At 40.8% G+C, this 26,101-nt stretch overlaps 1 protein-coding gene across 2 annotated transcripts in view; it reads right to left on the bottom strand.

The window, feature by feature from the left end:
• Window positions 1-26,101, bottom strand: part of Pir (pirin) — a 90,336-nt gene that overhangs the window by 58,102 nt on the left and 6,133 nt on the right. For both annotated transcript variants that reach the window (XM_075958159.1, XM_075958160.1), the window contains exons 3-4: window positions 20,527-20,619; window positions 1,988-2,071 (exon numbers count right to left, since the gene is read on the bottom strand). In XM_075958159.1, the coding sequence (XP_075814274.1) occupies window positions 1,988-2,071; window positions 20,527-20,619 (177 nt within the window). The remainder of the gene's footprint in view (window positions 1-1,987; window positions 2,072-20,526; window positions 20,620-26,101) is intronic.

The raw sequence follows: 26,101 nt of genomic DNA, 5'->3' as shown, positions 1-26,101 counted from the left end.
GAGAATCAATTCCCACAAGTTATCCTCTGAGGACTATACATGACATATGAACGAATAAATGAAATAAAAATATCTTAAAGATTGCATTTGATCCCCAGCCCTGCAAAAAAAATTTGATTGAGGAATCAAGGAAAACATGAAAACAGAACAAGGGATGTCTGTGTTGGTTTCCAGGCAGAACAAAAGAAAACACAGAAAGGGGGGTATGAAGGCTAATGTTCTCAGCTTGATAGAATCTGGAATCACCTGGAAGACATGCCTCTGCGCATGTCTGTCGGGGGTTACCTTGATGTATTTAATTGATTAGTAATATCATCTCGACTGAGGCAGGGCTATTATTATTATTATTATTGCAGGGAATCCTGAACGGTATGGAATGGAACGAAAGTGAGCTGAGCACCAGCATGCATTCTTTGCTCTCTATTTCTGGTTATGGATGTGATATAAGCAGCTCCTGGGGCTTTGACTTCCCTGCCATGATGAACTATACCTTTGTTATGTAGCTAGACTGGCATTGGAACCCTTGGAAAACACTGAAGAGATTCCTCCCTTATGGTCAGCTTTGGCCCCCAATCACCTATTCCCTGGAAATACTGCAAAAAGAAAAGCATCAGCTTTGCATCTTCTTCAAATGTAAAATACTATACGACAAAAGGGAGGTTTCAGGGAAATCTACTTATTCTCATCAAAAGAATGTGTCTGAATTCTACCCTTGGCCTTAGATAGAGACATGGCATTCTGACTGTCCTTAAAGATTGGAAAATTACACACTGTTTCTCCTCCCTTAAGAATTAATTCAACTGTATCTAAAATAAAAACAAGATTGTACAGGTAGAAGTTTCTGTCATACCCACTCCTGCAGTCATTCAGTCCCAAAGAAACACACAGAGGTTTATATTAATTATAAACTGCTTGGCCTTTTAGCTCAGGCTTATTATTAACTAGCTCTTACAACTTAACTCATAATTCTTATCTATATCTGGCTTGATATCTTTTCAGTGAGGAATTCTCATCTTGCTTCTTTTGCATCTGGATGGTGACTGACTCTACCTTTCCTCTTCCCAGAATTCTCTTAGTCTGGTCACCCCACCTATGCTTCCTGTCTGGCTACTGGCCAATCAGCATTTTATTAAACTAATATGAGTGACAAATCTTTACAGTGTACAAGAGCATTATCCCACAGCAAGATTGTTTATAAAAATAATAAAACAAAATAAAAGAATTAATCCAACTGGACCTGTCAGTCACGTTGCCACAAGACCACCCCTCAAGATAGCTAACCCACCAGAAGATAGGCTAAGGAGGTAGAAGGAATAATTATCCACTACAGAAATACCTCCTCTAGTAAAATGTTTAGAGATCTTCACTTCTGAGCTTGCCCACTTTTTGAATTGTAACTCAGAAAGTGTAACTTGCCTTTTTTTCCCTTCTGTCTCTTATTTAAATACTGACCAAAAGCCTACGCATGCTTTCCCTGATACTCTAGACTTTCTCACTTTTTCTCTGAAGTGCCTCTCCCCTTCGAACATGCAGCTCCTTGCCAACATGCTAAACTTTGCTCAACATGCTGACTTTCTTAGACCCAAACTCACAAAGACATGACTTCTCCATCTCCATCTTGTTGACAGCTGCTAAGTTTCACAGCTTGCCTGCACTGTTGTTTTTCTCTTAAATGCTAATAAATTGTCTCAAGCTTCCATCTGAGTCTGGTTTTTAATTCTTTATCAATGAGACTGAAAACTAACAAAAGAGACTCTTGATTTCCCAGGGAACACCATGAACTGTGAACTAAAAACAACTCTTTCTCCTTTAAGGGGTTTGTGTTGGGGTATTCTGTCATAGCAACAGAAAAGAAACTAAGACAGCAGAGCTCAAGGTATGAGTATGAGGGAACTGGAGGAAGGGTTAGCGTCCTGGACATAGGTAAGATCAAACATACACCATGTAAGAATGTTAACCGGTCAGCAAGCCACTGTCATGGCCATACCTGTAGGTCTCCTGGGTTCATTTTACCAACATGCCCACAGAAGTCTTCATGTGCCATGCTGCCCCCTTCCAGAAGATAAGATACCTTAAAAAAAAACAGAAGAAAAAGTTGATCCTTTGACTACTGTAAAATCAGATTTTTGAGGTCTTTTTTATTGACTTGAATCAGTTCCATGTTTATTTTAGATATTAAACACTACCTTCATTTTTAAAACATTTTTCCTATTTCAGGCTACTTTTCCATTAAAATAATGGACAAAGGATATGAATAGACATTTTTCCAAAGGAAACATGCAAATGGCTTGCAGGTACAGGAAGAAATGCTCACCATCACTAGTCAGAGAAATGAAAATCAAAACCACAATATGACATCACCTTACACCTATTAGGTGTATACTATCAAAGTCAAAGCACAGGGAATTGTTGAAAAGAATGTGGGAAAGGAGAATGTTCATATACTGTAGGTGGGAAGCAAACTGATCTAGGCACCATAGAAAACAGGATGAAAGTTATTTTTAAAAACTAAAAATAGAATTACCACATGACCCCACTCTCTCGATCCTTGGTATATAGCAAAACCAAATGAATTCATCATAGGAAAAACACACCAACATACTGATGCTTACTGTAGTACTTACTGTGCACAATAGCCATAACATGGAATCAATTCAGGTTTCCAACAACAAGTGGATGGATGATGAAAACGCAACATACACACACAACACAGAATGACTCAGAGCCTTCCAAGGGGAAGACGCCCTGCTACTGTTTACAGTATGGATAAAGCTGGAAAACATTGCACAAATGAAGAAAGACAGACATAAAAAGACAAGTACTGCATGATCTCGCTTATAGAAATTGAGATTAAAGGGTTAGTTACTAAGGACTGGAAGGGAAGAAATACAGAAATGTAGGTCAGAGGCCCACAGTTTGTGATATTAAGTTCTTGGGGCCCAATGCACAGCATGTGACTAGAATTAATACTGCATTTGATATGATGAGGCTCAGTTGGTAAACTGAGCTCGATGAAATGCCAAGGACCTGAGTTTGATCCTCAGAACCCACCCAAAATTGCAGGTATGGTACGTACTTGTGATCCCAGTGCTTGGGAGGTAAAAACAGACAGATCTCTGGGGTTCACAGGCCACCCAACCTAGTCTACTTGGCAAGCTCAAAGCCAGTGAGAGATCATGTCTCTAGAAAAGGCAGACAGTTCCTGAAGAGCAACAACACACCCAAGATTGGTTTCTGGCCTCCACTCACAAACAAAAACATGCACATACATAAATACACACATAATAACCTTGTGAGATGATAATCATTCCACAATACATGCATGCATCCATCAAAATACTGCAATATATTCAGGCATCAAAACAATGTGATACATGCATGCATCAAAACATTACGGTGTATAGAATTGTCACATGACAGCTTGGTAAAGCACGGAGGAACAAAGGATTGAGAATTTGTGAAGATCTGTTCAATTTTTCCACCAAAGACTCATAGCCAATTAAAGTAGCACTCACCCTGAAGGCTCAGTACAGTGTATGATGTGCCTCCCACAGCCAGGCCGCAAGGTCAGGTTAAAACAAGCCTGTTCTTGGCTAGCAGGGTCTCTGCTAGCAAGACCATCTTCACACAAATGTATGGAGTGACACATCCCACGTCACCACACCTCTCCCTAAAGGCGAGTCAGGAAGCCCAAAGGAAACATTTCTGACACCAGGCTCACAGACTCAGTCGGCACTCAAAACTATTTATGACATATGTCAAGTAATTTCAAATGGAAGTCAGCATTGTTCCCAGATTCGTGTCCATACTAAATCTGAAACTTGAAAGAAATGCTGTGTCCCAAAGAGTGGCCACTAGCCACACGCAGCTGCTTAGGTTTCACTTCAATCAAATTAATGAAATTTACATTCTGCTCCTCCCCTGCACCAGTCACATTTTGAGTGTTCAACAGCCTCCTGTAGCTAAGGACTGCCGTAACCAATAGTGTAGATTATGAAACAGTTCTATCCTTACAGAGTTCTATTTGCCACTGTGGGCTAGAAAAATGAATTTGAAAATTAGATTTTAGCAGTGGTGGGCATTTTGGATATAGTAGAAAATCCCCCAAACCAGAAGCATTCTAATTGACCTTCTGTTTAATCAAAAAAAAGGAACTCTAAAATTCTCTGCTTTAAGGGTCTTGTAATCAAATCAGAGGAAAAAAAAGAGTAAAGAGACATCAAATACTTGGAACATTTAATTACTTCAAAGACGGTCATATTGTCACAGGAAATACTCAAGTTAGCACCCAAGGCTTAAAATGTGTGGGGGCAAAGATACAAGGCTCTCTTTGTGTGGCTTATTTAAATTAGCTCATTTGTACAAACCTATAACTCCTGAAAGAATTACCGCTCAGCCTAAGCAGTTGTGAAAGGCATAGTGGTTCTCTGAAAACTTCTCACTTCAGGCTTAACAGTAACCACCGTGGACATTCTCATAGCTCCATGCATTTTACAGACTTCAGCTACCTCTGTATTCTCTTTAAACCTTAATGTTGTTATGTTTTTACTCTTGAAATTTTTACTTCAAATTGTCACAGTGAACCAGAAGAATGAGATCTCTGATTAAAATCTCAGTATCCACTGTTGGGATTCCAATTTTCTCTCAAATATACTAGACCAAATAAAAGAGGGTTTTTTTAATTTAAAAAAATTACTTAAAAAACCCAGCACTTGCAAATTAATTATCCTTTCTACCAACCTCCCAAATAACAACTATCACCAACTCCCTAAATCCTAAATCTGTAAAACCAAGAAAAGAAAAAGAATAAAAGTATTATATTTTTAAAAGAAAGCCAAAACACTTTCCCCAGAGGTAAGAAATAAGAAGATATTTATGACGTTTTCAGTATCTCTCCGATAATGCATCATCATCACCATCATCATCATCATCACTATATATGTAAGGGTGTTCTGTCTGCATGCATGTCTGTGCGCCATGTGCATGCTTGGGTACTCTTAGAGGCCTGAAGAGGGCATAAGATCCCCTGGTACTGGAGTCCTGGCAGTTGAGAGCCACCATGTGGATGCTGGGATACCCTAAAGGTGGTGACACAATTCTATGGGGTGGGGTTCATGTAGCAGTCATCTCTCTCTGCTTCCTGACTGACACCTTATGCCCCTACTACCTCCTGCTCCTGCCACCGTGCCTTCTTCACCATGATGGATTACAATATAACCTCAAACTATAAGCAACTAAACTCTTCTTCCTTTGGGTTGCTTTTATTAGGCGTCGTGTCATAGCAATGAGAAAAGATGGTGTCTACGATTGCTTCCCTGTTTTTGCTACACATGGATTTTCAACTAAAACAACTGCAGGAAAAATGGCAACTTTCCTTCTGCATGGGCTGGGGCTCTCCTCTGGGCTCTCAAAAAAGACCCTCTTAAATCACAACCCCAGAGCCGGGCGATGGTGGCGCACGCCTTTAATCCCAGCACTCGGGAGGCAGAGGCAGGCGGATCTCTGTGAGTTCAAGACCAGCCTGGTCGACAGAGCTAGTTCCAGGACAGGCTCCAAAGCCACAGAGAAACCCTATCTCGAAAAAACCAAAAAAAAAAAATCACAACCCCAGATTATCTTTACTCAAACATGAAGTCTTTCGATTTGCAAGCCATAACCATTGTGTGTGTGTGTGTGTGTGTGTGTGTGTGTGTGTGTGTGTGTGTGTGTGTGTGATGTATGTTTAAGGTCACGCATATACACATCTACACAGAGAGAAATAACTTGGAAAGTAAATTGTGATATGAGCCATTTATACATGAAAATCTATATAAGAGAGGGCTATTTTCAAGTCTGATTTCAGGGAGCACTTACAAACCGTTCTTAGAGCATAGAAAGAAAGTCATGCCCACTTTTCCCAATGTGCCCATCCTCTTTTTCCTGGTAAAACAAAAGTAAACATCCTTTGTTACCGCATGTACCACGCCTACCTTTGAATGCTTAAAGCAAAAATCTCCAGGCTCCAAAGAAACTACTGTCACTTTATTTATTATAATCTTTTGTGTTGTTTATTTATTTATTGCTAAGTGTCAAAAATGCTTGACAGTGACTTTGTGTATCAGTTGATGTCTCTAGAACAGCTTTGAAAGAAAAGAAAAACCTCACACAGCTACTTCCAAGAGGGGAGACAAGCCGAATGGTCTTTTAGGGCATGACCTAATCACAAACACCTGGAGGCTGAACTGAATTGTGTTCTGTTTAAACTCAAGAGTTATGTCCAATTAAGTAATAGGTCTGTAATCTGAACCAGGTGTTTCCTCAGAGCCCTGGCTATGCTGCTGGGTCTCCTGTCGTCCTGGCTGCCTTCTAGCCTTTGCCATATGTTTTGTTCCCTTGTGAGTTCCTAATTCTTCGGCTGTTAGCATTTGGAGAAAGAAAGGCCCGAAGTCGCTGTGGATGAGAAGTGTGAAAAAGGTGTGTCTTGCAGATTCATAAGAGAATTCAGAAGAATTCCCAGCAAGAGAAAATACAGCTCGTTGTTTCCTTCCAGCTGGCACGTAAACAGAAGAGCAAGGAGGAGAGGCGCTATTCTTTCTGTGCCTGGTAAGAAAACACAAGACTTACCCTGTAAGGCCCAATGCTCCCTACATTCTAGGGAAAGCTTTAGTTCCTTCTCATTTCTTTTTGCCCTGAAACGGTGACTTTTTCCCTATTGGTAGCTATGTAGTACAAAAAAGACAAACACCACGGGTTGAGGTCACGGCTGACAAGAGAGGCCAGCGTGGCGCGAATTGTGTAATAGAAACTGTGAACTGTCCCCCAAAGAGCAGAAATATGATGCTTGAATTCATACACTTAAGGACCCCGAAATGAAAACACCATGAGCAATGCCTCTGAAAGCTGAAAGCCCACAGCATTAGCTCCATTTATCTAGCACAAATCCCATATAAACACCTGCACAAGCCCCCCAAAGGGGGTCACGACAGGTTTTTTAATAAATAAAAGAAATGGGATGGGCACACAGTTCAGATGTCCAGGCAATGGGCAAATACAAGGAGAGTAACAGTCCCTCTGGTCCTACCTCGACATGGTCCTGTCATAAGCCTACACGGGCCAAGCCTTCAAGGACTCCTGCCTCATTGCTCCCTGAGGAGGTTCTGCATCTGGAAGCTAGTCAGGGTTAGGCCTGCTTAGAATCACCAGGTTGCCATCTTCAAGTTGTGAGCTGTGGCGTGAAAGCCTTAACTTTCTCCTAGAGGATCATATACAACATGGACCTAAAAGTTGGGCTGGTCAAGTATGGTCAGAACGAAATGATGACATGTGGCCAGAAGGCCAGCACGTGTTCAGGAAGTTCTAAAACTAGTCCATCCATTACATCTCCTTGGGCAGGGATCCCATCTGTAAGTGTCCTCCCTTAGATCCTCCCTCAAGTTTCCTAAAATGTTTCCCAGACATTCTCATGGTTCCGCTTGATACTTCATTCAGGCCTCACTTCAACTATCACACACTGAATGAAACAATCTCATCTCGTCTACTCTATCCTATGCTGAACTGTTTTTCCTTCCCAGCCTCTTCACCAGGATTCATTTATTGGCTGTCTAAAAGAATATTATAAGACACATGGAGGTTGGGACTGTAAAGCATTCTTATTAGAGCAGACAATGGATTTCAATGTGTCCAATTTACGTTCTTATCAATAATGCAGCGTGTTCAGTTTCCTCCAGCATCTTCACCGACATTTGTTTGTGGTCTTGATGACAGCCATTCTGACTGGGGGGACATGCTATCTCAACCTACGTGTCATTTGCATTTCCATGATAGCTAAGGATAAATATCTTTTCACTCTACTTGTTGGCCATTTGTACTTCTATTGAGAACTTTTTGTGCAATTGCAAGCTCATTTATTATCAGATCATTTGTTTTGGTATCCATTTTCTGATTTTTTTTATTTCAGATTTTCAGGACAGGGTTCTCTGTGTCACAGCTTTGGCTATCCTGGAACTCGCTCTGTAGATCCAGAGGCTGGTTTCAAACTCACTGAGATCCACCTGCCTCTGCCTCCCAAATGCTGGGATTAAAGGCATGCGCCACCATTTGGCTCTGAATTTTTTCTATATTCTACACATCAATCCCTTTGACAGGGGGATTCATGTGAGGATAAATAACTAGCAAACCTCTTTTCCCATTCTCTAGCCTGTCTCATCACTCTGTTGATTATTTCTTTGCCATCCGGAAGTCTTTTAAATTTGATGCAATGCCATTCGTCAATTCTTGCTGTTGTTTCCTGAGCCACTGGGTGGTATTCAGAAAACCATTGTGTATGACTACATCTTGAAGCACTTTCAACAGGGACACTGTTTGAACTTTTCACTGTGCCCTGCATCCAGCTGTCCCTGAAGATATATTGAATACATTAATGCATCTTGGATTTGCATAATCTTTTAGGATTTATTAAGCATCTGGTCCTGGGTATATGCCATAATCTCCGTATGATTATTGTGGTTTAGTGTCATTAGGTTACATTGTAACAACAGCAGAGCAAGAAACTAAAGCAACATTTTCTGTGTCTGAGAAGGAAATGATTTTTGCCATCCCACATTGCCTGGCAAATGCTGATGGCATCAATGTAGGTGTTGTGAACGCAGAGGTTGTCTGTGAGGAGAGATCTGACAGGAGATGCAACCGCAGCCTGAATGGTAGAGGTTTCACAACAGAAACAAGAGGACTTTGCCAGTTTAGGTACATCAGCCACTCCAGGCAAAGATGGAATCAATCCTACGGCTCTATGTCTGTATGTAAGCCTTATGATTCCTGAGTGAAAAGACGGGGCCGACTAGGAGACCCAAGCTACAGCACCTGAAGATGAGGTGACTGTAGGATCCTTGTTATGGACATTCAGGAGCTTCACTTGATAGCACCCAGCTACAAGAGGAAAGAAACTGACCTTCTGTACTCCTATTGTACGCTGCTCCCATTCTAGAATGGCTCTCAAGCCTACCCATTTTCTTTTCATCCTGATTAAAATGTCTGACGAGCATGTCAAGATACTGCAACAATCAGATTCATAAACCTAACTGCTCAGGTAAGTTGACTCGCAGATTCCCTCAGTGCCTTCTACCTACTGCTAGATCTCCTGAGGCCGAACAACCCTTCCTCTTTAAACTCAGATGTTCAGTCTTAGGAGGACTTTCTTCAGACAAAACAGCTCGCAGAGACTGAAGTGCCAGCCAGGGAGCCTGCATGGAACTAACCTAGGCCTTCTGCATATATGTGACAGTTGTGTAGCTTGGTCTTCTTGTGGGACTCCTAGCAGTAGGAGCAGGGCCTGTCTCTGACTCTTTCGACAGCTTTTAGGACTCTATTCCTCCTGCTGTGTTGTCTTGCCCAGCCTTAGTACATGGGGAGGGACTTAGTCTCCCTGTAACTTGATAGGCCATGTTTTGTTGATGTTCACGAGACCTGCCCTTTTCTGATTAGAAGAGGAGGAGGAGGAGTGAATAGGGTGGGGGGGGGGTACAGAGAGGAGGGAGGGGGGAGGAACTGGGAGGAGAAGAGGAAGGGGAAACTTCAGTCACGATGTAAAATAAATTAATTAAAAAAAAAAACTTGCCCTGACTCCTCATCTAACCACCAGCCAGCTTCCTAACTGCCATTACCTACCTCCTATAAAGATGTGGGAAGGGGGCTCACTCCTACTGTTTTACCTTGCGCTTATTCTGAAGGTCTCAAGTGAACGACTTACCGACCTCTATGATTACTCAAACTTTAAACACAGCAGTGTTCTATCCCCATCCAGTGGAACAGTCAGGAGCTACAACTTGTTGCTTAAGAGAGCCCTCTGCCGGCTCAAATGATATGGGCTATTTACAGCAGTGCTTCTCACCATGTGGGCAGCAAGCCCTGGAGTGGATGACCCTTTCACAGGGGTCACACCAGATACCCTGCATATCAGATATTTACATTATGATTCAAAATTATAGTTATGAAACAGCAGTGAAATAATTTTATGGTTGAGGGGTCACCTCAACATGAGGAACTGTATTAGAGGGTCACATCATTAGGAAGATTGAGAACCACTGATCTGCATACAGTCAGGTCTTAGGAAACTAGATTCAGGCCTTGCTAATAGCTGCATTCATAAGTAAAGATGTCTTTTGGCAGGTAAACAGCGCCTGTGCTTAAGGACCTAGTGTCATGACACAAGGTGTCATCTGGTCATGAAGGGACCACTCTGTTGTGGACTAGCCCACTGTTGGGACCATTTGGAGTCCTGGCCTCCAGCTGCTCTTCCCTGCTAGAGATCTTTACTTTCCTTCTGATTTGAGTTACTGAAAGCTGTGTCAAAGTTGTTTACCAGCTCTGCTTCACGGCCTTGGCCTTGAGGATCAAAGGATAAGGTTTTCACCTGTTGGCCCACCTGACAGTTGGGTATATAAGCCTCCATGGTGCTATTGAATAGAGGGCTTCTTACCAGTGACTAGAGGTCCATGTTTTTGTCTCTCTGTGTGTGTCTTTGTGTGTTTCAACCTCCAGCCCCTTGCCCGAAGCTCGTGAACTGTAGAGCGCAGACAGGTGTAGAGCGCAGACAGGTGTTGTGCGCTGCAGCCCACTTTGTTCAGTATCTAGTTAAAGGCTATCAGGGGCTCCTGAAAGTGAAGTGCCTGAATTTCCCTTTGACACGGGCACTCCTGGGCAGCTTGGGGGTTCATCCTCTTAGCCACTGTGTAGTCTTCCCCCGGCAGAAATGAGAATATTTTAATGTTTTCTCTTTATTACATCTCCCTGTCTCCATATTGTCTACTTTAAAACTCTAGGAATGTGCCAGGCAGTGGTGGCACATGCCTTTAATCCCAGCACTTGGGAGGCAGAGGCAGGTGGATCTCTGTGAGTTCGAGGCCAACCCGGTCTACAGAACAAGTTCCAGGATAGCCAGGACTGTTACACAAAGAAACCCTGTTTTGGAAAAACAAAAACAATGCAACAAAACTCTAGAATATAATCTGTAATACATAATACAGTGTGGGTGAGGTGGACAGAAAAAATTCATTGAGAAATTACTCAAACTACTGTTTTCAAAGACTATTTCGATTGAACTGCTACTTTCCCCTGTGTGACCTATGTTTACATAGGTCCTAGAGCAGATTTTAATTGTTTTGGCACAAGGTTGTTCTGGGCATTATTGGGTCAGATGTGCCTGAATGATCTCCTTTATGGCTTTAAGAAGTAGAATAAATGACCTAAAATTTCTAGGTACAAATAACTTGATCCATTTCCTCGAAACACCAAGAGTTCAGAGAATCAAGACACATTATACTTGGCGCTTTCAGGTAGGAAAACTTTCTATAGAAAGTGAAGCTGCAGTCCTGACTACCAAACACCAGATGGCAGTAACACTCACAGCCATAGCCAGAAATGACTGGAAATTTTGGAAAGATGCCAGTACAAAATTACCTTCAACTGAGACTCACTGGCACAGACAATACTCAACCAAAAGCTAAACTTCTGGGCTTAGGATCCATCTGTTTGAAACAAATTATGTCAACTTGGGAGTTTCTGGATGTAGCAGTGCCCGCTGGTTCACAACTAGAGACTAATCTGGCTCGGCCTTGAATGCTTCCCACAGTAATGGCACAAACTTTAGAATAGTCTCAGTCACATGGCTCAGGCCCCACTCCACCCTTACACAGACAGTTTCGAAGTCCGATTGGACTGCTTACTGTTCCTACTACCTGCCCTCGACTGTCCATAGCATCCAGGTTGTTCCTTAAGGCCCTACTAAATGGCCAAGTTTGTGTTTGTATTGGTTTGGTTTGGTTTTTGACACTTGAGGACAACTTTATTAGCGTCTACACGAAAGACACCCCAGGAGAAGCAAGCTGTAAATCCAGGCAACTGTCTCAAGGAAGAAAAGAGAAAAGAGAAGAAAAAATAAAATAAAATCATGCTGCATGAGCTAAGCTAGCTAAAAAGTTAGCCAAGCAATAGTAGGCAGGCACATGGTGAGGAGGCAGGCTTTAGAGGAAAAATAAGGGCATCTAACATGTTAGGGAAAAACATGCTTAGAAAAGAAATACAAAGAAAAGGAAAGTTACATTTTCCTAAGTAATTCAGAAAAGCAGGCAGGCTTACAAAGCAACAAGTTCTGTGATGGTGTTAGGGGCAGAAACTCTGGGAAGGAAAAGTAGAGTATCTCATTAAAGGGATAATTATTCTTCCTCTCTAACGGGGCTAAAGAAGCAGCAGCTTTCCTGGGGCAGTGTTGCATTCCAGAGGAGTGGGCCCATAGCTAGTTCATTCCTGCCCAGCTGGAATGCCAGGGCTCCACTCGGGCCAAAGCTTCTGTTTTCTTGGCCACATATTTCCCTTTAACGGCTTTTTTATTGCTACTCTAACACTGTCTCCTCTGAAGAGGTAACCTTAAAATCATTTAAGAGATTGACTGAAATTGAGATGGATCTATATCTATATATATATATACACACACACAAAATACATATATGTGTGTGTATGTATGTATGATTTGTGTATAGGATATATATGGGACATGTATGTGTATATGTATGTATACACATGTCCCATACATACCCTATACACACATCACACACACACACATATATATCCTTTCACCATGAAAATCTGGAGATGCTGTTCCAAAGCTGCCCATCAGAAGGGATCAGTGTCTGCACTGGCGGTCTAGTCCCCACGCACACATCCACCCACACGTAGAGCCTCTAGGCAGGTTGCTTACTGAGGAGGAGATGGGAAACCGGGGCTCCATTCTGGCATTCCTGGCCAGAGAACCAAGGCTATTTCTAGAACTGCTGCTTTGGGGCTCCTGCCAAGAGCTGACTGTCCGGTTTCCACCTCCTGTTCTTATCATCCCCCCTCTGAAGAGGACCCCCTCACTGAATGGCCAAGGTTGAACTGAAACCTCACACCTTTCTGGTAGCAGTGACCGTTTCTTCCTCACTTGAACCCATAAGCTTCTTCAGCTGAACCCCGTTCATTCCCCCTCAACCATTTCCTAAGATTTTGTACACCAAAAGTCCTCCATCCCTACTTAAATGCATATGTGCACATGCGCACACATACACAGTCTTATTTCCTTTTGGCTAGGAAACATGTTTAGTTATGCTTTTAGTTTGACATTCTTTTCTACTGGTGGGACCCTAAGATGGAATCCACGTAAGACGTTTCCTAGAGGAACCTGCCCATGGGTTAACCTCCCCATTATATACTGCTAGATATTAGTAGTTGATTAGAAAACAAACAAACTAGCCACATTTTATCGGGAGAGCAGAGATCCAAGTCACTCAGTAACATTTTGTGGATATAATGTTACCAATTTCTTTGGATATAATGTTACCAAAATAATGTTACTGAGTGTGCTATCAGAGATAATCTAGGTCTATGCAAGAACCTGGTCTAATTGTTAAGACGTGTGCTCTTTCTCTGTTGGCACCATCTGGTTTGGGTACTGTTGGGACCCTTTGGAGTCCTGGCCTCCAGCTGCTCTTCCCTGCTAGTGACCTTTTCTTGCCCTTTTGATTTGAGCTTCTGAGAGCTGTGTCAGAGTTGTTTACCAACTCTGCTTCCTGAGCACACATTGCCCCTGGCCTTGATGGAGGATCAGGCGATGAGGTCTTCATCTGTTGGCCCACCTGGCTGGGTTAGGTATAAAACCTCCGTGGTGCTGTTCCATAAAGGGCTTCTTCTACCCGCAGCTTGAGAGGTGTATGCGTGTTCAATCCTGACATCCTTCGCTCGGTTTCGGTTCCACGCCCTGCAGGCGCAGCAGGGTACCACACTTTGATTGATGTTCTTAGGATGTTGATACCAAGGGGCATCTTAGAGTGGGGATTGATTTTGCTACCTTCCTATAGAATCCTTTAGCTTCCCCACAAGCAATGCCAAATCAACATATATGTTAAAATATACATGTTTGCCTGTAATGGGGACTTCAGGGTCCTGAGCTCCCACTCCCTCCAGTCAAATAATGAATCAAGGCAGACTGGCCACGTTGGCATTTTCTTTTACTATTATATTATCTCTATATAATTTTCTTCCTCCGTTTCAATATCCACAACTCCTAGTAAGAGCCTGAAAGTTCCCACACTGCATTAAACCATCACGGGTCTTATAGGTAGTCTTGTCTTTTCTTCCCATAGCCATAGGAATAACAAGATGTCTCACCGTTGAAGGCACCATCAAATAATCGTTGAACAATGGAAATCTCTATGATATTGACAAAGTATCATTTGTCAGCTTTCCCAAAATATTTTTCTTTAGCTTTTTGGGAGTCTCTTATAGGTCAGGTTGGCCTCTAACTTTCTACTCTAGCAAAGGATGGCTTTGAACAGCTACCTCAAGTCCTTTCCTTGCCCCAAGTACTGGGATTACAGCTGTGTAACACCATGACTAGCCCAGAATGTTTTCTTTCTTTAAAAAAATGGTGTTGAATTGAGTCAAGGTTTTGTTTTCAACCAGGACCCAGCCATCTTGGAACAGTTTGCGTTAGAAAATGGCTCACAGCAAGCAGTAAGAACAAAGCCGTGTGGAGACAGAAGGTCTGAGGTCTGTCTTAAGTTGTAAATGTGAATCACTAGGGCCTTTCCCTTCCTCTTCAGGATATTGTTCAGACATCGCCAGCAACTACTGCTGGCTACTAACCAGGAGTTATGAGCTCGGCTTTTCTTACGGGCACACCCTTGGAAACGGTAGTTTTGCCCTAACAAACACCAAGGAACTTGCCGAGGCTTGTAGTGAAACTTTAAGATAGACTTCTCAGCTTAACTGAGATCGTGGACAGCATCCTAATATGTCCCTGTGAAGCAGATCTGGTGGTAGAATTCTAATAGGCTTTTTTTCTGGCTCCAAAAATTTAAGATAGATAGATAGATAGATGATACAGAAACAGATAGGCAGACAGACAGACAGACAGACAGATAGATAGATAGATAGACAGTCAGACAGACAAATAGATAATATATATTTCTATCAATTCTGTTCCTTAGGAAACCCTGGTTAATACACTTCCTGCTGTGACCCAAATTTGGGTCCTCCACAAAGCAGCAAGAGCTCATAATTTCAGAGGCATCTCTTCAGCCCCTATAATATACTTCAATCAAACAAGAGTAACCCACTACCTCAGTTTGCCCAGGACTGAGGGGTACCCAGAAACATAAGACTTCCATCCCTAAAACCTGTAAAGTCTTGATTCTATCCTTTGATGGTGATGTTGAAAGTTCCAGACCGCTGGTAATTGAAAAACTCATCAATAGTGTATAAACTATTGATACCCCTTTTTTGGAACTACACTTTGGAAAGGCTCACCTAGTCTTCATCTCGTCCACCGTTTCTGATCACTATAGCCAGCCCAGGCAAATTAAACATTAGCCCAGAGCAGAAATGGGTTCTTCTACTGCTTACCACTTGGGCCCTTTGAAAACAGTCTTTTCCAGAAATTTGGATTCCTGTCAGGAAACTGGGTTGTGACCACTAGTTGTACTTCTGTCTCCAGGGTATACCTTCTCTTTAATTTTTTTAGGCAAGATCTTAAAATGCTTTTCTTAGTGTATATTAATTACACATGATAACAGGTTTCATTATGACAAGTTCACACATATATGTAATGTATTTTGGTTACATTCACTGCCTTGCCCTCCTTTCTTCCCAACTAGCTGCACTTCTTCTTTCACAGTGGTTCACTTTTTTAGTGACCCAATGAGCTTCATTGGGATTGCTTGAAGAGAAGTGGTCAGGCAGCAAGAAAATAGAGATCTATATAAACTGAACAGTCTGAATGCCAGTTAGTCATTAACTAGGTAAAATCAAGTTTTTCACTCTTATCTGTCTCATAGAATCCTAACAGTTCTGGTGTGGAAAGTCAACTGGATCAATATTTTTTTCCCTTTGATTGCATATGTTGCTCACTCTGTGGTGATGTCCTCAAAGGACAGATTCGGATCTGGGAGCCCTGAGGTGGAGTCTGAATAGTCCAGGAGATAGCATTGCTGACACATGGACCACATATGAGGCAGTGAGAATTTTGTAGGATAATATTCTCTGTATTTCTTTTCAGCTCTATAAATTATGAAAAGATGAGCTTGTGTTCAAAATATATTCATTATATTTTATACTCATGTGTTAGCACGTCATTTTTATTTAAAAATAATCATGAGCTCCAGAATAGCACTATTTTAAGGACCACTAATCCTGATAACATACCTAGTGCGCGAATGTTCGGTGCATACTTGTGTTACTTGGGCATACGAAAATCACCTGGGACTGGGAACTTATCCAATCTTGCATATCCAACTGAACTGTCAAAAACGTCCTTCATTCTGTAGTTTGTGTCTATGTTGTCCCCAGAGGCTTGCAAAGCACACATTCACCCTTCTTCCCATCATCTCAAACTCCTATCACTAAAACGAATTTGATGTCCTTAATATACAAAGAACTTTTACAAAACAATAACAAGAGTAAGCTCTGCCCATTCCTAAGTTTAGTTTAAAGTGAAAAAGAAATATAGTTTACATATTATTGATGACAGCACAACAGGGGCAAAAGGCCAAAGATATATATATATATATATATATATATATATATATATATATATATCCTACAATAAACAAATACCTTTAAATCAAAATCAACCTTTTTAAAGAAAATCAACCTTGCTCAGAAAAAGGTAAATTAAAACTTCAGTGAGGCAGTTTTATTGTTAAAATGGTAAACACTTTTTTAAAAGTCAAATAAATGTATTGGTGATACTGATAGAAAATATGCCTTCATATATCACTGGTTGGTGCAGTATATCATGGCAGGCACTTACCAAAATCATTAAAAAAAATGTGGAGGAGGTAAGATGTGCTTGTCACTAAGTCTGACAACTTGAGCCGAGTTCTATGGGGATCTTCTATGTAGTGGAAGTGGAAAGCCAATGCTGGAAAGCTATTCTCTGACTTCTGATCTACACAAACACACACACACACACACACACACAGAGAGAGAGAGAGAGAGAGACAGACAGACAGACAGACAGACAGACATACACACACAAATAAATAAATAAAGTAATGCCATCTTTTAATTAGCTTCTGAAGAATGTTGGAAAAATTCTAATGGCATAATGTTGCATAGTTTAAAAAAAGATAGCATGATAACAGAAAAAAAATAACAGAAATGACTACTCCTGGGTGGCACTGAAACATAACAGGTGATCCTAATGTTTTTTTTTTATTTCCAAGTCATTTTATTTATTTTTCACTTTATATGCTAGTCAGAATTTTAAACATGACAAGCCTTTGGAATTTCGATTGAGCTTCCGAGATGAATGTCATAAGAGCCTAAAGTAGACTTGGCTTTAAATTGCAGGTTTCATTTTTCATTTGTAATTTTGAAAGACATTTTATCTTTTTTGTACATGTATAAATATTTTACATGTTGTATCTGGACCGTGTACATGTCTGGTGCTAAATGACGCCAGAAGAGGACCCCCTCAGAAGAGTTCCAGATAATTGTGAGTAATGTGGGTGTCAGGAATTGAACTCAGGACTTCTGCAAGTGCAGCCAGTGCTCTTAACTTTCGAGTCATCTCACCAGTCCTAAAGTGCAGGCTTTAAAGGTTTGAACTTAGAGAAAGTTAAGTTCTGGCTTACCTACATTCTGGAAGATAAAGCCAACATAGTGATTTCTCATGCTCTGAAGTAATAATGTTCTATAAAAACTACCATGATCCCTTTAATCAACAAGTCCTGAAACATTGGTTGCTAATGGCAATCTAAGATTGGTCTCCTTCAAGTCTCTGGCAACAATGTTTTATCAGCCTATCTATGTATGTGTGCCTCTATTGCAGTGGTTCTCGGCCTTCCTAATGCTGCACCCCTTTAATACAGTTCCTCATGTTGTGGCGACCCCCAGCCATAAAATTATTTTCCTTGCTGCTTCACAACTGTAATTTTATAACTGTTATAAATCATAATGTAAATAGCTTGTTTTCCAATGGTCTTAGGTGACCCCTGTGAAAAAGTTAGTCAACTCTCAAGGGGTCACAACCCATGGGTTGAGAAACACTGTTCTATTATATATTTACTTCTGTTTAAAGACCTCCCCCATTTGCAATATATACTGTTCACTGGTGTTAACGAACTCTCAACCAGCAGTACCAAGTCATACCTAAAAGAAGGTTACTGACTGCACGTGTTTTCTCCGTGACCAAGGCACACGAGCAGCCTTCTGCGGAGGAATACTAGATAGAAAGCTTCCAACACTCAGGAACCATTGAATAGGAAGCACACCCAAAAGCAGGGAAATATAAGAAACGTGCCACGAAGGTTGACGCAAGGACATTGGCCTACATTATGAGAGCTGAACAACAAAGAGGGCATCACCTTGTTCCACCTCCACTGGCAAGAGACGCGCTGGGCCGCTCTCACACCCTGAATTACCATCAAGGCTCTACAAGTATTGATTTGACAATTAGCAATGGGTTTTCCAAGCAGGTGAACTCGTAAATACAAAATCTACGGATAAGAAGGATAAATGTAATTACAGTGTAATGAAAGGGAAAATTCTTAATCACGAGGAAAGGACCAAGGACCAATATTGCATAGCTAAGCTTCTTCAGCAAGTCCTTTAAAGTTGAATACCATGAGTGACAAAGCCGGCCCCTTCCAGGATACTTTACATAATGGAAACAGGCGCAATCTGGTCAGCAGTCATTTTGTTCAATATAGTCATTGTCTCTAACAAGTCAGTTACTGAGTGCCCCTACACAGCGAATGCAGAGAGGTGTGGGCTAATCTAAGATGAAACGAGGCACAGTCCTCTGGAGCGTGGTAAGGGAAGGTTGGGGTAATCCTCAATTCTAATGAAAGACAGTAGCTCAAGGCCACCATCCAGGTATACAAGTATGTTAAATATATAATAAATATAATGTCATTGGGAACAAATGAGGAAGAAAGTCCATCCACTTAAGATTGTTTAGAGCCAGGCGGTGGTGGCGCACGCCTTTAATCCCAGCACTCGGGAGGCAGAGGCTGGTGGATCTCTGTGAGTTCAAGGCCAGCCTGGTCTAGAAGAGCTAGTTCCAGGACAGGAACCAAAAAAAAGCTACGGAGATACCCTGTCTCTAAAATAAAAAAAAAAAAAGATTGTTTAGAAAACATAAAACATAATGGAGACACTAATATATGAAAAGAGCTTAAAGGATTTGTAAGCTGGCAAACAGAGCAAAGGGTGAGAATAAAATGCAGATATAGGGAGGGGAAAGCAAGGTCTCCATCATTGCTGCAGAGGAAGACCGCGCAGCCAATGTGCTACCAGAGTGGAAAACCTGAAGGCCAACAGATAAATGAAGGAACACACATCTAAGTAGCCTCTTCTTGTTTCTGGAAGCTTTTTGGTTAAATCTTTCCACAGTTACATACAGTGATCAAATCTTTCCCTGTTTATACTTCCTTAACTAGAGTACATACAGAAGCAACCAGGGTTCAAGCCTCCTTCTTTAGTCTCCTTCTCTGTCTTCTATGAACACTCGACAACACACAGCACCCCAACATAGGAGAGATCAGCCTCCACCAACCCCGGCATGCTGAAAGCCCTGGGTAAATATTTATTCTCTCACAGATTGGCTCTACAAATACACTAAGCCTTTAATGAGCCCATCTCTTCTTCCCACAAATACAGGTGGTTCTCATGGAAAAAGAGCTAAACTTTGTAAAGTCCCTAAGGTCTCCAAGAATGTACATATGTGTGGAGAACTGGAGCTATTGAAAAACGCCATGATATTACATTACACATCTTTATTTCCCATCTAACGAAAACAAAAAGAAGTAGTGTCCAACAGACTCTCCAAATTTGTGCAATTAAATTTATAAATTTATATGTGAGTATGTCGTGGGGGGGGTCAAGGACACCACAAGAAAACTCACAGAATCAACTAACCTGGGCTCATAGGGGCTCCCAGAGACTGAACCAACAAGGAGGGAGCCTGCATGAAACTGACCTAGGCCCTCTGCATATATGTTACAGTTGTGTAGCTTGGTCCTCTTGTGGGACTCCTAACAGTGGGAACAGAGGCTGTCTCTGACTCTTTTGTCGGCTTTTGGGACTCTTTCTCCTCATACTGGGTCACACCTGTCCAGCCTTACTAAAAGGGAGGTGCTTAGTCTTTCTGCAACTTGCTATCTCATGCTTTGTCGATATCCATGGGAGGCCTGCACTCTTCTTATTAGAAATGGAGGAGGAGTGGGTAGGGTGCGGAGGCAGAGGGGAGGTGGTGACGGGCGAATTGAAGGAGAGGAGAGAGGGAAAAGGAACTTCAATCAAGATGTAAAATAAATTTAATTAATAAAATTTTGTTTTAAAGTTAATATTTAAATTTGACTATATTTCGTTTTAAATTGCTATAATAGCAACATAGCAGCCTATGACAAAATATTTATAAATCAATTTTTGCCTCTATTTATTGCTTCTAATAGAATTTTCTATTGGAAATAAAAGTCAAAACACACACGTCTGCAGTCAAATCTTGATACTTACTGTTTCAAAGCCTCGGTGTGGGTGATCAGGAAACCCTCCCGGCCTTCCTCCTTTAAACTCATCAAACAGTAAGAATGGATCCAGATTTTTCAACTGGAATAGTAAAATTCAACACATTAGACATGGCTTTTAGGTCATCCTACCAGGGAATATTCATAGACATAGCTAACAAAACTCACTGAAGATCGCATAGCCAGTGAGCAACCTTCTAAAATGCAGATCACATTCAGAAGGCAACAATGCATGCACACAGGGACTCATCAAGTACACTGGAACTGACATTGTAAGAGGAGCGAAGAGCAAACATTTCATGATTATCTATGATAGTCAACTAAGTCAGTATCAGCCTGTAACAGGTTCTTAGCGTCATGAGGTAGGAGTCTAGAAAATCAGTATCGTCAATGCTATTATGAGTGCTCTCAAGGAAGACAACTTCACACAAACAAGAATGGGTGGCATCAGGGAATCAGCTACCAGGGAAGTGGCTCTTGCGCTGACTCTTGAAGAGCATGTTGGAGTCAATTAAGTAGAAAGGAGGAAAAGGAGAATGTTCCAGAAAGAAGAGGTCTAAAAGAGATTGGTGTGCTTGACAAAGTCTCTGTCCACCACTCACTGGAATTCCATGTGCACATAAAATTAAATGTTCCTGAATATTCTTGCAGAGAAAACAGATTTTCTCCACAATTTTATTTAATAAACCCTTAATTTCTTCTGTCAACTATAAGCTAATCACATGGACTTGAATACATATGTCAGTTCTTGCTCTTTATTAAAATAGTTCAAATAGAAACGTCTGTAGCGATATAAATCAAAGTAAATATTTAAATTTGACTATATTGTATTTAAAAATACATATTATGTCTTTGTAGTACACACTGGATTATGACAAGAGCTGGGCAAAGAATAGAGGTGATAGAGGTGAAAGTTTTTGGTTCTTGAAACAAATTCTCACTGTGTATCCCACACTGGCCTTAAGCTCTCAATCCTCTTGCCTCCTAAGTGTTGGGACAAAAGGTATGGACCACCATAACTAACTATAGTTCAAATCTTAAAGGAATTTGGATCTTCTCCTGAAGGTAATAGGTTGTAATTGGGAAGTGAGACAATTTACGTTATGAAAGATCATTCTATATTCTGAGTAGGAGCAAGGGTCGGAACTAAGATGATAGCAGGAATGATGGAGAATCATTGAGTGACTAGATAGAAACGATGAGGTAAGTGAAAAGACTATTAAATAACTCCCAAATTTCTTGTTAGGATGCCTGGAAAGAAGGCAATCCCATTCAACAAATCAAGGAATTATTACAGAAGCAGCACCCTTAAAATAGCTATGAGTTCATTTGAGGTCATGTTAATTTTGAGGTAGCTACTATAAGTGTTATGCATATAAATATTAATGTTTATGCAAAAGCTACTGAAAATGAATTTCAAGGTCAGTCCATGGGTAGAAACAGCTGTGTTATCATTGATATATATTCAAGGTTGTCTTGCTTATTCTTTTCCATTTGTTTAGAAACTGTTATCAACACCTTTGATTAAAGATGATGGAAGTTTTACTGGAATTGCTTTGAATCTATGTATCAACTAACATTGATTTATCTTATTTATAAATACATTTTATATATATATATATATATACTTAAATATTTTAAATGTCCTCCAATAGGTAATTATTTTTTCATAGAGGTTTTGTATATATTTTAATTTTGTGGCTAACATACTCGAATGGCATCATAAACTGCACTTAAAATTATATTTTGAACAGTTTGCTGTTGGGAATTATAAATCTGAATAGATACATGCTTTGAACACTGTCAGCATTTATTAATTTTAGTAATTCCCCTGGAGTTTCTTTTTTTTAAGATGTTCATTTCACCAGTGTATTTATGAATAAGCTTCCTCAATAGTTCATAAAAACTGTTTTTTCTTGACTTAATTAAAAACCACAAGTTGAATTTTTCTAGGTTTTTGCTGAGTCCAGCTGGCCTCAGTATCTTCTCTTTTTGGAACTCATGTTAAAACAGCACATGCATGGAGACAAACAAGGAGAAGGACGCTTACCCTGGGACTCATGGGTAACACACCTAAAGATTAAGCAGGTTGTTAACTGCAGACTTCTATTTTTCAATAGACATCCTTCATAAAGTTAAGGAATTGCCCTTCCATGTCTAGTTTATTAAGTTTATCATGGATTTTGAATTACCTTGTTTTTGTGTATCAACTGAGCTAATTATGTGTCTTTTTCTCCTTTGTCTCCTAGTGTGGATGAAGATGAGGATGACTATTACTTCTTGTTGTCAAAGAGATTCATATAGGCAAAGAAACTGCTCTCAAATAAACTATGAAAACACAAAGTTCCCTCTTTTCAGTAAACACTTGTCATTATTAGGCACCATAGAACAGTTAATATTCACTGTTTCTGAGAAGTGGCGCTGGGCTGGAATGACAATCTCAAGATATGGAAGTAGCTTTGGGGACTGGGTAATGAGACCAAGGCTAGAAGGCATTTGAGAGTCACCCCAGAAAAAGAAAGCTATGTTACGGCCATTGGAGTGTGAAATTTGGTGGGCTCAAAAGGAAGGGAGATGAGTCACAGGCAGCACCCCAGTTTTCTTAAGCACTAGCTGAACAATTCTGCACAAAATGATGGTAGCAACAAGCACACAGATTTCTCAGAAAGAAGTGAAGTACACACTGGAAGCTGGAGGGAAGGTGATCCTGCTTACAAGACAAAGACGTGCCCAACCTGTATGCCTGACCTTGTGTTTCAAGGACAGCAGAACTCTCTAGTAATGAAATTGGAAATTCAACTTAGCTAAAGGTACTTCTCACAAAGTCTTGGAGGAACGACACGGTTCCCTTTGAGCACTTGTAGGAAAGTCTATGAAGAGAGAAATAATACAAACCCAGAATTGTTGATCAAAAGAAAAATAAACCTGAAAGGCTGGGAAAATATGCAGCCCACTTGTAAAGAATGAGAAGGTCATCAAGCTTGTGGCCAAATAACTATTTGATAAAAACCCATCTACAGAGAATTCAGGAACTATTACCCAAAACAATAGAAGCAATGGGTACCAACTTAGTTCACTCAAGGAGCTATCACAAAATATCATAAATACCTGCAAAGTAATTAAAATGTATTTCTTTTGGTGCTAAAAGTTCAGAAGTCCAAGGTTAAGGCAGCAGCAACTTTAATGTCTAGTTAAAATATATTTTATGGTTCACAGGCAACACATTCTGTGTCCTTGCATGATGACAGCTAACTCTCTATGATCTTCCTCATAAGGACATTAATCCCAGATATGCAAATTTCATCTTCATGATATAACTGCCTTCCAAAAGACCCTGCCTGCTAATACCATCAGCTTGAAAGATAGGATCACAAACTTCGGTTTGGGGAAGGACACACACATTTAAACCATATCAATATTATTTGTATTTGCCTGCACATTGGCTCCCTATGCCATTTGAACACATCCACAAGAAGAAAGTCAGTATAATATAAGGTGGAGTAGGAGGGCCTTGCTCGCCTCATCGCTACAAAAAGGGCTATAGAATCCAGGTAGCTGATCAAGGCAAGAGTCACAGGGATAAAGTGTTCAACTAGCCAGAAGATGAGAGACATGGATAAGAGACACTCCAATAAACAAGAGTATGCTTGCATTGGACTGTTATACTGGAGTGCGATGTGCAGGCGTGAAAATTAGTCCTTACTAATCTCCCACACACTGAGACAATGGGGATGTTCTATCGGGAATTCACCAAGGCCAGCTGGCCTGGGTCTGAAAAAGCATGGGATAAAACCGGACTTGCTGAACATAGCGGACAATGAGGACTACTGAGAACTCAAGAACAATGGCAGTGGGTTTTTGATCCTACTGCACATACTGGCTTTGGGGGAGCCTAGGCAGTTTGGATGCTCACCTTACTAAACCTGGATGGAGGTGGGCAGTCCTTGGACTTCCCACAGGTCAGGGAACCCTGATTGCTCTTCGAGCTAATGAGGGAGAGGGACTTGATCGGGGGAGGGGGGGGAAATGGGAGGCGGTGGCGGGGAGGAGGCATAAATCCTTAATAAATAAATAAATTTAAAAAAAAACATTTGCTAGATTTTGAGCAACATGTTCAATAAGCATGTGCCATCTGTCCACAAGAACAGACTTCTATTAGAACTCTAATTTTCTAAAATGTTCTAATGAGGTCCTCAATTCAGTCACATCTTTCCCCCATGTTTCTTTCCCTTGTAATACTTCCAGATCCTTTAGCTGCCAAATTTAAATAGCAGCTTCCAAGATTGTCCTTTCAACAGCTTCAGAATTCCAAACAAAACCTGTGGCCACCAGCCCTCAGGCCTGTAGCAACCCCAAAATAAAGCTCTAACAGCCCAGTAGGATTTGGAAACCCAGAAGTGCTGGAAGTGCCTATGAGAAGTGGCAGGCCTTTGGAGATAGGATGGAGGTGTTCTTTACAAATAATATTCTCTTGAGTCTAGAATACTCCTAAATACGCAGGGTGTACCCCACAAACTCTGGGTGGTGCTTTTGCTAGATTCTTTAGTCTCTAATAATTAGGTCCTATGACTAAACCTGGCTAGCATAAAGCAATTCCAGGGTTGAACTTTTAGGGTCGTTCCTTATAAAATGAGGATGGACAGTTAGTTTATCCTTTTGCTTTTGTCCTCTTCCTCCTTTCTGTGTCAGAGGACCAGGGGTGGCTATTGTCTCAGCAAATAGCTATTTGATATTATTAAAGAATTCTTTTAATGGTCCAATATAATAAGGGGACTATAATATTTTTGTCATCCTCTCTTCTTGTGCCATTCCCCTCCACATCTTTCTCATTAATTTGTTAGCTGGCATACCAAGTGATGATTTTCATTGTTTTATTTTCATATATCATATTATGCATCTATTCATATCTGCATTCTCCTTGCTGGTCACTTCCTAACCCTGGAACAGTTCCGCCCTTCAGCGTTTGTGTCACATAGATCCCATTTTCCTCTCTTATTCTTGTGTTTCAGAGAGAGAAATTCAAATAGTTATGAACAAAATGGCATCTGTGTTTCTGTTCAAAATACTTTGAGGGGAGAAATGGAACAGGACATTCATTATGCGATTCCCTCTAGTTTTCTTTGCTTCAAATTATCCTCTTGAGTAATTAAATAGCCCACAGAGAATGGTTTTCTACTGAACAGTATCTGGTGGAATTGGACAGCATAAAGACAAGCGCTAAAGATGATAGGTTTCTCTTCTCCTGGGAGCACAAAGGAACCACCTCCCAACAACATGCTAGTCAGTCAGTCACTCAAAGTCCTTGACTGTCTAGCCTGGTCCACGGATAACTATAGCGAAAGATGTGAGCCAGCCCATCTTTTCCTAATTGCTAACCATAGAAAGGAGGACTGGAAGTTCCTCTTTAACCTCTATATTTTCAGTGGTAGGAAGGGAAAAAAAAGGAAAAAAAAACACTTGTGGGAGCTGCTAAAATGGAGCAGTTTTGCAGCTTTAATATGAAAACAACTTTGGAATCTGAAGTTTCCTTTTCTTTGAGACATAAGCTTTGGTGCATAGAGTTT

Source organism: Microtus pennsylvanicus, chromosome X, assembly GCF_037038515.1.
Source record: "Microtus pennsylvanicus isolate mMicPen1 chromosome X, mMicPen1.hap1, whole genome shotgun sequence".
In the NCBI taxonomy this organism is placed as follows: Eukaryota; Metazoa; Chordata; class Mammalia; order Rodentia; family Cricetidae; genus Microtus; species Microtus pennsylvanicus.
The sequence above is the reverse complement of the archived record's forward strand: the minus strand, read 5'-3'. Positions and strand labels throughout refer to the sequence as shown.